The 12,621-nt window shown below is 44.5% G+C and overlaps 1 protein-coding gene across 1 annotated transcript in view; it reads left to right on the forward strand.

The window, feature by feature from the left end:
* The window catches only part of LOC8037599 (serine proteinase stubble), a 141,460-nt gene that overhangs the window by 91,931 nt on the left and 36,908 nt on the right, over positions 1–12,621 (forward strand). Inside the window, 3 exon segments of the mRNA XM_042292653.1 lie at positions 1,357–2,190; positions 3,920–4,002; positions 10,325–10,431. Of these exon segments, the coding sequence (XP_042148587.1) occupies positions 1,357–2,190; positions 3,920–4,002; positions 10,325–10,431 (1,024 nt within the window).

Below are 12,621 nucleotides of genomic sequence, written 5' to 3' on the forward strand. Positions count from 1 at the left end.
GCTGACGTCAGGTAGAGTGTGTACAGTGATTAAATCGCGAAATAATGACCTAAGGCTTACTAATGAACTTTAGGAATAATTGCCCTAACTGGAACATTCCAATTAGCGATCGCTCGCCCGTCGTCGAATTATGCCATCGTTGTTGGAATTCAGAAAACTAAATTCTTCTCGGCGTACTTCACACAGGAGCGATTTACCCGAGCTTCCAGAAACACGTAGTAATTGAAGAGGATAATAACTTGACAAATGATTGAGACATACTCACTGGGCAAGAAGAAACGTTAGAGCCAGTGCCGGAAATTTTCAGCTTGTTATTGGCGAAGAATAATTTGATCCGGAGAGCAAAGATGTTGTCGTGCCCACAAGCTGCTTAAAAGTTTCAGAAAACAAGTAAAGGGAAGTTCGACAAAACCTCGATGGTCACTGATTTGCCTCAAAATCGGTTCAGCGTATTAATAGGCACATCTAACCTTAAGGCCAGACGCAGCTCATTCTACCGAGCTTTCTGGGACCAATCACTCAGACAGCACCAAAAGCGCACCATCCCGGTGTTCGTCATGTTTCCGTACGTGTTCTATCTCGCTAAACCAACTGCAGACAAACAGAAAAAGACTCAGTAACTTGAGCTTTTCTTGATTGGTCCCATTAAGTCGTAGCGTCGGCTGCGTCTGTACTTAAGCTGAAATAAAGTATAGCATCACTCAACACGTAGCGTGTTGATTGAAAATAACATTTTTTCATGAAAATTAAAAATGGTTATTGGACATGGTTGTTCGAATTTAGACATAATGCCGGAAATACATGCCGGAAAGAGTAAATTTTGCTGTTGCGAAAATGTGTGGAGTATATGTAGCTCAAAAAAACGCCGGAGCTCTCTCCCCTTTAAGCATACCGAACAAGTTAAATGATCGATGACACTGTACTCTGTATGTAGGCATAACATGTAGTTATAAAAATTGCTGCTACGAACAGTTCAATTCTGAAGGAAATGTGAGGACTGTTTAGGCTCAATACCGACGAGTACACAGGAACGAGCTTTTAGCTTTAACAACTGGTTTGCTCGTAGAGTCGAGCTAAAAATACAAACAGCTTCACGGTCATTACACTACAAAAATCATTCGACTGCGGCGTCACGGTGGCAGTCTTGTCTTATTTCAGGTTTTCTGATGCACCTTTCTTACAAACAAGACTCATTCAAACTTGTTTAGCTTTATAATTCTGAGCTCACTTTCAATATAAAGCATGTTTACGGAAAATATTTAGACTGCTCTTGAGTCTTTAATGGGAATAGCAGCAACGGTAACACTTTGGTTTCCCTCAACGATGTACCACCCCGTTTTCGTCGACGCTGCGCAGGTCTCAAAATCAGTCCCAAGTCGTGCGAGAATGCCATCGGCCAGTACGGTACGTGCATGTTCGTCTGGGAGTGCATCAAGTTGGACGGCCAGCACCTGGGCACCTGCACGGACGGCTTCCTGTATGGCTCCTGCTGTCAGTACGACGACAGCGAGAACAGCGTCGCCGGCGGCCTCTCGGCAGGCTCCTCTTCGGCCAGTCAGGCCCCTCAATCTCCGCACAAGCCTCACCGGCCGGTTCCGGTCAGGCCCGCGGCTACCACCAGCTTCAACAGCGTCGCCGCGTCATCCAGCAGCAGCAGCAGCTACCCGCAGCGGAACTTCACCCTCATCTACCTGACGCCCACGTCATCCTCACAGCGCCCGACAACCGTTAAGCCTACCGCTGCCAGCGTGACTCGTCCGGCTACGAAACCGAGCACGACGGCGACAAAACCGACGTCCACGCCACCGACTTCGATGGCCACGGCTACAAGATGGCCTCCCACGTTCAGGCCTCCGGGCATAACGACCTTCTGGTCGCTGTTCAGGCCCAGGCCCACGCTGGTGCCCATCATCACCTTCCGGCCAACCAGAAGGCCGCCTTTCAGGCCTTCGCCAACGGCAGCGACGTCGACGACCACGACAACCACAACGACAACAGTGTCGACGATGGCTACCCAGGCTGCCACGAGGCCAACGCCGTCGGCGCTGCATAACGTGTACGGGAGACCGTCGACGACGCGAAGACCCGCGGCGACCCCGACCTCGAGTGCGCTGACAGCTGTGGCGTCGGTCACGGGCTCCAAGAAGCCTCCCCAGCCACCTGTGCAGCTGGTGAACAAAAGACCCAAAGGTGGGACTAGGAAACGGCAACGAAAGCCATTATACTACGTAAAGTAAGACATGAGGAAGAGGCTGTTCGCACTTATGGACGTCTCAGGACAATCTATAGACGAGCAAAAATGAGATGTGATAAGTTCGGGAAAGAGCAATTTTAGGACTCAGAATTTTACTAACGAGAAAAATTATTATTGCCATAGTGAATAGGTTAATATTCCAACTAGTATATCCAGTATATAATAATTAATGCCGAATAGGTTTGAGTTGCTTGCAGAACTTATTCCGCTGCATAAAAAACATAATAAGGCAGCTTCATAAGAGAATGTGACTTGAGCTAAGGAGCAATGTTGCTAAGCAGATTGACCTTTTAGCGTACGTTGACTTTCTATATAGAACATAATGTTTTGACCATTCAACACACTTCATTTCTTCGTCTTCTTTATTTTTTTTAATTTTCTTCTGGAATTGTGTGTATGTGTGTGTGTGTGTGGAGGGGGGGGGGGGAAGGGCGGGGTATTTGTTGATTACTTTCTTAATACATCATATTTGCTGAACTTAATTAGTTCGGTTTGTTCACAAACTCTACTAGTTCATGTACTCAAAAACAATTACCGTGCGTGCGTCTGTTTCCCCGCACAGAGCACCAAAAGTCAATTACTACGAATTTTAAAGATCCTTTCAAATGACGAAGTCTTAAACACCTGCATTCGAAAATGCGGTCTGCGCTGTGACGTTACAACTGACGTTTCGTATTCTAAGTATCCCAGCGAATATGACATTTCTGTGTCAACCCTACTTTTAAGGAGGCGGTTGGGTAATATCACACTGATATTACTTTGGACCCACAATAGACCCTTTTGTAAAACCCAAATCAAGCAACCTTGGCAGTCGCGATTTTTCGGGCCGTGTGATTGGATCCGAGCTCACGCCGAACGCTGGTGCAGCTTTCGTGTCCAATCAGATGCTCAGATTAGGTGCTCGAACAATAGCAGACTCGAAGAATCGCCAGAGCAACCATGAGGTGGCGCGCACTTTCGAAAAGGATATAATCTTTCATTATGTTAAATGATATTTATACCGGGCTGAGGAAAACTGAAAACATGTGAAAATGAAAAGGGACAGCAAAATCGTTCTAGTGTCACTTCTTGGTATGGTGTTGAACATGACTCAAATACCGAAGTGATTTACCAAATGTACAGTGGGCGGAAGTATGAACTGGTTCAGCCAAGTGCGAACCGAGAGGGTAAAATGCCGGCATGGTGAACCGTAGTACGGACCGCTACTGTTCAACAACAGGGAATAATGACAGTCAATTCTTATCTTCTCCAACATGTTGGAACCTGGGGCACTAAGGATGACACGTCTATATTCTTCCCGTTTGAATGCAGTTGAGCCGGCTCGTGTTATCCACGCATGCACGTACCATGGCACATCAAACTATTTTGGGTGGGGTCGTTCACGCCGATAATTTGCTAATAGGGTTCGATGCGGCACTATACTTATGCATATGAATGACGACTTCGGAAACTTTCACAGAACTCACAAAACGAAATTCGCAACAACAACAAAAAAAAAAAAAGCTTTATGATTCGCGCCAATTACTTGTATATTTATTTACCTTAAAAATTCAAATTTTTTTTTTTGAATTTTCGATTGTTTTTTGGTTGTTACGCGCAACAGCGGGATATTTCAGCCTTGCTTACTTCGAGGATTGACTTGCATGTCTGGCCTCCGGTTTGCAGGAGAATGTGGAGTTCCTACGTTGCTGCCTCAAACCAAAGTGGTCGGTGGAAAAAGCTCATCCTTCGGCGCCTGGCCCTGGCAGGTACGAAGATGCCCGTTTCGTCGTTCTTCTGTTTTTCCCTGCTTGCTCGTCTGTTCGGTAGCCGCTAGAGACCGTGCGTGGCACACCCTGATGACAGCGGCTTTATTTTTTTTTTTTAAGCGAGTGTCTAGGGAATGCCGTTTATGTTGCATAAGTGAATTTAAGCCTTTATTTTTCGATTGTGAGTCTATGGCGCCGACACTATTTCCTGATTGTTTATAAACACCCTTTCACCTTTAAAACTCTAGACAAGCGGTTAGCCGCTATATTTTTAAAATTCCCCGATGAAGATCAACGTGTCTATATAGACACGTTGATTTTCGTCGGGGAAATGCATAAGGTCTATTTGATTTCTGCAAACATATCTATATAAATCATTTTGAGGAAATCAAATAGACGTCACGCATTTTTGGCGCGACGTACCTATTCGCGCGTTGTCGAAAATGCCTAGCTCCAACCCTCGAGAATGTTGGCCTCTTCGTCAGAGTTTCGTACCATTTCTGGACAAGGTGTTTTAAAATCGCGGAAACCATTTGTTAAAAAAAAAAAAAAAAAAAAAAAAAAAATTCTTGCACGCCGAGGCTTGACAAGGTTTGTTATCGATCATAGCCTACAATCCTCAATCGTTTGTTGAATTCCTTACTTCCAAACTAGCGAAAAATGTTTTTCAACGAAAAAAGGAGCTCAAAACAAGGATTCAAAGAATTTCGAAGTTTATTATACAAACGCGCAGCTTTACACGTTCACCGTACAGGGCGCTTGTGTTCAGCAGGAGTGCAGGGGTCAGAACTGACGTAAGCCTGGCGACATGGAGAAACATTTCGTATCAAGGAAAAAACCCAAAGGAGAAAATTATATAAAAAGATTTGTGCGGATCAGCGAATTTGAGAATCCGAAAGCCAGGGCTGCATCAGAGGCGCTCATGTGGACGAGGAGCGCTCTGGGTAAGTTGATGCGTCACTACGATCTAGACGCATCACATTCTGAGGGGCCTATTGCGCCTCAAAATAATGAAGGCGCGCCGCCATCTTTGAGGCAGGTTGATTCGTGTTTTCGATGTAAAAGTTGTAAAAGTTATTTCCATATTAAGCAAAAACACGAAACGATGAAAAAAAAAAAAAACGGACAAAACAACAGGCCTCAATTACATTACTAAAAAAAGTTGATCTATTGTTTTCTTATTGTTCCGAGTTTTTGGTTATTATGAAAGCCCTTTACCAGCTCGTCTGTGTTTTTGCGCTTTCTTCGATGTATGTTATATTTACACTGAAATGCAGTTGGTTCATGGGCCTTCAGCACGTGTTGATATTTCTGGGTCTCCAGAGTTCTTGCACAGTCGACGCTTAACATATTAAAGAAAAGTTGCATTTTAAGTTGTTCTTTTTTTTGGTTGCATTTTAAGTTGTAGGATGAGCCAGATCTCATCCTACATGCCTAAGCATATCAGAAAACCAATCAGTTCTATTATGCGTCGAACTTGTCTGTGTTAAAAAAAAAGTGACCAAACATGACGAGAGCCTTTTTGGCCAAGCACCCTAGAAAACCCAGCAATTTTGATCATGGGTGTATTTTTTTTTATATAAGAAACGCTGCCAAATAGGGCGGCACGTCTACTTTCTTAGTATACATTTAAAAACGGAGCCGTGTCGCGACGTTTCGTCACGTTTTAACGGAACCACCAATCCCAAAATTTTGTCCGTCCGTTCGTCCGTGCATTTTCCGCTACATGTAGTGAAGAAAGTGACACCGGGTGACGTCAGGCGACCGATACACCTTGGGGAAATTGACTGGACGTGATCTATTTGTCAATTCAGTTTCCTCGCTAAAAATATGTGTTGTGACCTAAACTAATTCAGTTTCCACTCTAAATTTAGCAGGAAGTAGGCGTCACGGGACTTAGACACCTATTCAGTTTCCCCGCTAAATATAACGGGAATATTGATATTACGTGGCGCATACAACAATTCAGTGTTCCCTCTAAGTTAGGCGGGAAAATATATGTCACTTGAAACACCCATTCCCTTCACCCGATCCCTCTCCTCTCTCTTCCTCACTTTATCTCCCCATCCATACCCTCTCCTAGCAACACCTCCTAGATAACCCTAGGTCATGTTGGTCCTGGGGTGTTTTTCCCATCCCTCTCCCTCCTCACGTACCTCCAAGTCCTTACCAGGGTTGTAAAAGTTACATCAAAAATGTACCCAAGATACAGTTACAGTTACTCATACGAAAAGGTACCTAGTTACGTACCTAGGTACTCGGTTAAAAAAAGTACCTAGGTACAGGTGCAGTTACTTTAAAGATACTTACTTTATTTTCTCCGAATTTGTCAATATATACTGGAAGTAAAGCTTTTTTATACTAAGGATAAACACAAAAACGAGTTCGATAAAAGTGCTTTATTGGTGTCATTCCGAGAAATAAGGAAAACCGTATTCACATGAGCCGGTGCTGGCGTCGAAGGGCCCAGAATACGTCGGCCGCATGAAGAAACGCATGAGTCGAGAGCATATGCACCTAACCTTTGCAACATCGAGCGAAAGGCTTCAAGCTTCCTCGTTTTTTTTTTGTCTTCTTCTTTCGCTAGTTTGAAGAAAAATAAGCTTTTCCTTTTTTTTCTTTTGGAACTTTCTCAGTTTTGATAACCGCCAAATTCGAGTCTGATTTGTTGACTGGAATCTGTATTATATTCGCAATGTTCCATTTCTTTATGGTTGTAATAATAATTCTCTTTCAATTATATTCTATGTTGTATTTATGACAGAAGAGAGCCACCATCAGGACAAGATATAGGCAACAGAAACTGTGCACAACTTTCAAGTTATCTCTTCTCTTGTATAACTGTCAGAGGATCTTCAAACACACAATAAGTCGATTTTGGTTTGAGAAGAAGGAAGCAAGTCGCTATTTTCCCTAAACGTGTTTCCGAAGCGATTGGATAAATTGGTGTCGCTAGAACGGCATCGCTAATCCACCGTTCGCTCAAATGAACACCTATATTCACTAAAGTGTGTCGTTCGATGAAACATCATAGGCGGGGCTTCGTTCACTAAAACCTCGTTCGATCAAGTCAGTGCCTCCAATGCCGTACCCAACTCAATGTTAATCACGGCACATGGTAGTGTGTTAATACTTCAAGGTTCATATTTTCTATCATTTTAATGAAGTGAATAAAAAAGTGTCTGTTAAAGTAACTTCACTTAGTTACAAGATACTGGAAAATGTACCTAAGACACAGATACAGATACCGAGAAATGAAAGCACCTAGGTTTGTACCTCAGGTACAACAAAGGTACCTAGATACCGATTTCCAGTTAGTTGTACCTACGTACTTTACAACCCTGGTCCTTACCACTCCCTTCCTTCCCCTCCTAACACCGATTCAGTTTCCCCGCTAATTTCAGCGGGGAAATATACTGCATGTCGCACCAATTCCCTCTCCTCGTTATTCTCTCCTCTTTACGTTTTGCTCTCATTTTCTTAATCGCCACAAAAAACTGCATTCCTTTAGTCGCAAATGCGAAACACAATTAGCAACCACTGGCACACAACACTCCTCGGGATATTTTTTTAAGAATTGCACAGGTTCTTTTTTTCTTTTTTTTATAACCATGATATGTTTTTTAACACTACCCCCTATCCCGAAATGTTGTCCGTTCGTCCGTCCGTGCACTTCCCTCTAAATTGAAATCGGAAATTGATATCACGTGACATATACACAAATTCAGTTTTTTAGCTAAATTTAGCAAGAAAATTGATGTGACGTGACCTGACGTAACGGAACATACAGGTCCATTCAGTTTCCCTACTACATTTAGTAGAAAAACTGACGGACCTATACACCGATTCAGTTTCCCAGCTCAATTTCGCAGGAAAGTGGCGTCGCATGACGTCACCTGACGTCACGTCACCTATACACCTTGGGGAAATTGACGGCACGTGACCTATACGTTAAATTAGTTTCCCCGCTAAATTTAGCGGGAAAAATTACGACTTAGGGCCAAAACATCAATTGAGTTACCCGCACAATTAACGCGGGAAAGTTCACGTCTTGTGACCCAGACACCAATCCAGTTTCCCCGCTAAATTAGTGGGAGAAATCGACGTCACGTGACCTGCACAACCATTCAGTTTTCCCGCCAAACTTTAGCGGGAAAATATACGACACGTGACACACCAACTCCCTGACCAATTCCCTATAAAGCAATCCATGCATTCTAGAACTTGTTTTTTTTCGTAGGGTTCAGTTACCACACTAACATTTACAAATTCCTGATTCCTGAATGTTGATGAGTTAATATTTTCTGCTAGTGTTACGGATTGGAGCTCTTGCGGAGCACGCGTGCATGCTTCATACTCCTCCACTGAAGTTGTGTATACCATAAATACTTATTTGAGTTGGGGTAAACCAATTCAACAAGAAGCCGTCATCGGCAGATGAACATTCAAATTTCAGTTTACGAAATATCAGCATGACTTCTCGCAGCATCCACTCCGTTATTCCCAATTTTCTGCAGTGTCAGAAGCACTCTCAACGGAGCTACGTAACCCGCCTAGACTTTTATCAAGGAGCAATATTGTAGAGTACTCCTGTAGCAGGAGGACCCAGCATTTAGTATTTATTTCTGACTTTAGAAAAGAAGAAAATCAACTTTTGGCGCGTGGCTAGCACAAATTACATAGATTAAAAAGGAAAGCCGGTAACGTTAATCAGACGACTGCCAATGCGTAGGGGCTGTCTGCACATTGGCAATCAACCACTCAATTTTTTTAGCCCCTATGAGGCTTGTGTGGAGGGTATGGAAGAGAGCTTCGTGAGACTCAGAAATTTTAAAATATTCTGATACAATCAGTGTATTGAATCGCACGTTTTTAGCGTGTTGCGGCTAACTTTAGAGCTACGTTGGTTATATACTGAAATAAAAAAATGAAGAACTTTCGTTAGTTTTAATTGCGTCATCATAATTAAACCCGATATATATATAAAAAAAGATGAAAAGGTGGGATTTTTCTTTTTTTTTTTTTTTGAGAAAACACTATTTGATGATGTTACCTCTGTTCCTGTCATTGCAGATAGTGCCACCATTGTACCACCCATAGTGTTAGCAGCAGTACGTTCGCTAATCTATTTTGTTCACATAGAAAAGAAAGTCTGCCGACCATTATCTTCTTAATTTTTGTTAGAGCAATCACGCGCATTTTTTCGTATACTTCCTCGACGCTAGTTTTCTGCTGAAAGTATCCACGGGCGTAAGTTGATCCTTCGTAGACTCATAAGGAACTAGCGAGCGTTTGCGACAGGACACGTTTGTTGAATTCTTGTTCGTTCCATAGATCTTGTCCTTCTCTGGACTCAAAAATTCCAGGGTGCGAAAGTGTAGGAAAAATGGCATATTCGTGTTTAGAGAACGAGAGAGAAAGAGAGAGAGAGCGAGAAAGATATGAAGAAGAAATTGGAGTTTTGGAATGATTGGCAGCCAAAACCATGGTGATTTGTTTTTAGCTTTTATTGGTTCTACAGTTTCATTTTGCCAATAACGGCGTCAGTTAAAAAATGCGCTTTTTATAAAATGCAGTGCTTTTGTTTCACCGCGTTCCTCTTCTCACAATGTCAAATAAATCCGAATCTTCGACATAAAAGACAGGGCATAAGAGAGATCGGTGGCCGAGAGGGATGGGGGATCGGTGGCCGAGTGGGCCAAAGCGCACACCCAGCTCGACGCGCGTGGACCGAAAGCTCGCGCTGCAGAACCCAGGGCTCCTGAGTTCGAGCCCCACCCCTGCTCGTTTCGATCTGGATGAGCATCGTACCGGCGTGCGGTCGTGTATCACTACTGTGTGAGCACGTTAAAGACCCCAGGTTAGCAGTCGTACTGTACTGGCAAAATTGCTCATCTACAGTGTAAACCAGCGTCGCCCCTACTGGCAGACCAACCTTACGCTGTATAAGTCACTAAAACGTCCAATTTGACTTTTTGGCCGAGAGGGCTAGCGTACAGCATCTCAGGCTACGTGGAGCGAAAGCTCTCGCTGCAGAACCCAAGTATCCTGGGCTCAATCCCGCCCCCGCCCGTTTCGACCTGAATGAGCATCGTACCGGCGTGCGCTCGTGTATCACTACTGCGCGATGCACGTTAAAGACCTCGGGCTAGCATTTGTAGTGCACCGGCTAAATTTCTCACTTACAGTGGGTGACACTATAACCATGTTAGGTAGATAAACCTCCCACTGTGTAAATAACTAAGGACTACTTACTATTTTACAGTGCGTTAAATGGGGTATATGATCACATTTTATAATGTCGTTATTTTTATTGTTGCAGGTGTCGGTTAGGAGGACTTCATTCTTCGGATTTTCCAGCACCCACCGCTGTGGCGGCGCCATTTTGAACCGCTACTGGATCGCCACTGCGGGTCACTGCGTGGATGAGTACATGTCACTTTTTCTATCTTCACCAAAAGACCGTTGGTTGCAAAGACGGTAATTTCAGGCTAAGAATTCCAGGGTTCAATTTGTCTACGAAGAAAGAGAAGTTTATTTTTATTTCATGTAAAATATCGTGAACCGTTGTGTGCGTTACGGCTTTCATAATATCGACATCTTTCATTTTGGATGGAAGATGACCACTTCCGATGCGGTCCTTGTGTATTGTTAATGTAATATTTCAAATATCACTCAAAAACGTATTTCTTTTTCATCGTGAATTTACGATTTATCACCACAGTATTGCTGTTATACCCTAGTTGCACTAGCACTCTTAACATTCATTAAGCCAACGACAGTTGACTGAATCGTGATCGGCCGGAGTAACACGGCGGCACCAACTGTTATTGAGCAGATAACGATCATTCACTTCAACTGAGCTGGCCTAGCTCAGACTTTCTGTCAACTTGTGAGGTAAACGCTAAAAAAGCGTGCTCCTTGCTCTAGAGCATATCTCAGTGGCACAAGCTCTCGTGCATTAAGGGCAGCTGCCAACGCTATGAGCTCGCGCATCTAGCCATTGCTGCGATACAACATGCGGAGCGCAAGTCCGTCTGCTTCTTTGGCATAGGTTGTGGTGACGTCGAAACTCCCAGCTCTCATTGGCTCTAATTGAAGGATAGTGGGCAGACCTCAAGGCAGCTTGCTTCGAGGTCTACCTACCATCCTTCGATCAGAGCCAATCAGAGCTCGGTGTTCTGACGCCACCACAACCCCTGCAAAAGAAGCAGACGAACTTGCGCTTCGCATAGAGTTAGAGGTTGCGGGGTCCGCCACATCCCCGCCCATGCCAGCGCCAGCGAATCACTCACCATTGCGGAAGATTGGGGGAGGCACCTAGAAAGTACCGTAGCAGCAAATATTGTCTGAAGAGGTATGATTGGGTGCCAGAGCTGCCGCTAGAACTATCACGGCACGTCGCGGTAGCCACAGCTCGGTGAGAGCGGCCATTGTTATGTCGGTGGTGATAAGGCTTGCGGTTTATATTTCTCGCTTGAATTCTTGTGAAACGTTCTGGTGTTCCGTTTCTTTTCTCTAAAAACAAAAAGAAGCTTATTAGATCGCAGCTCTTAGGCGCCCTTTTCCGGCTTGAGCGGCGTCGCCGTCATCTTCGGCATAACCGTGCGTTGCATTATGTGACGTTTTTCATAATGACTTCGCAGGTGACGTCACGTGTGACGTCACGAGAGTCACGAGAGGGAAGGAGGAGGGGCGGAAAGGGGGAGGAGGGAAGGAAAAGGAAGAGGAAGAGAAGACGAGGGGAGAAGGAGGGTGAGGGGAGGAGGACGGGGAAGGGAGGAATGATGAGATGAGGAGGAGGGGAGGAGGAGGAGAGCAGAAGGACGAAGAGGGGAGATTCCAGCTACCGGTTGTGTAGGCAATTGCTGTCATCATTCATAAATCACAGGGAGGCGCGTATGAACACGTGGTGTACTCGGTATCCATGTGGCCATCTACATGGGTACGGGTCTGTGCTGTACCCATCGATCTTTGTGGCACACATCAGGCGAAGTTGGTAAATTGTGTGCCGCCAAGGCCGACAACGGCTTGCTCGTGGTAGCTCTGTATTTCTCGCCTACGGCACTCACCAAATATTTAGTGCAAGACAAAGAAGAACTTCATACCAGTCATGCAGGATAACATCCCATTCGCCCCGAGGGACGTGTACTCGCTCTTCGGCTGTGTCATCTCGGGGCAGCACGCTCAAGACTAATGTTGAGGAAATCAAAAACACCGAGCAGTCTTCGACAGAGCCGACAGCAAGTAGGATGACATCGAGAGAATCATGTGCTTCGTCAAAGTGTTGACTCTAACGCTGCCTCGTTCTCCCGCCTTGCTCCTGCTGTCCTGTTTCCTGGCACCGGCAGAACTTAGACAGAGGGGAGCTTCCAGATGTGATAACTATATTTACTGCCTCGTGGCAAGCGGTGAGCGAGCATACCATTATGTGTATATGTGTGTGTGTGTGTGTGTATGTATATATACCGGGGGTGATATTTTTATTCGAAAAAGATTTATCATAAAACTTCCGTAAAAGATGCACTAATACGGTTTGCCCAGGTGAGTTATTCGGCCTGGGGGACATTATGTGGGTGGCTGATCTTTTCAATAAGGTGGCTAATTAATTAGAATTCG

The sequence above is a fragment of the Ixodes scapularis genome, unplaced genomic scaffold (genome assembly GCF_016920785.2).
Source record: "Ixodes scapularis isolate PalLabHiFi unplaced genomic scaffold, ASM1692078v2 PGA_scaffold0__279_contigs__length_252992795, whole genome shotgun sequence".
Taxonomy (NCBI): Eukaryota; Metazoa; Arthropoda; class Arachnida; order Ixodida; family Ixodidae; genus Ixodes; species Ixodes scapularis.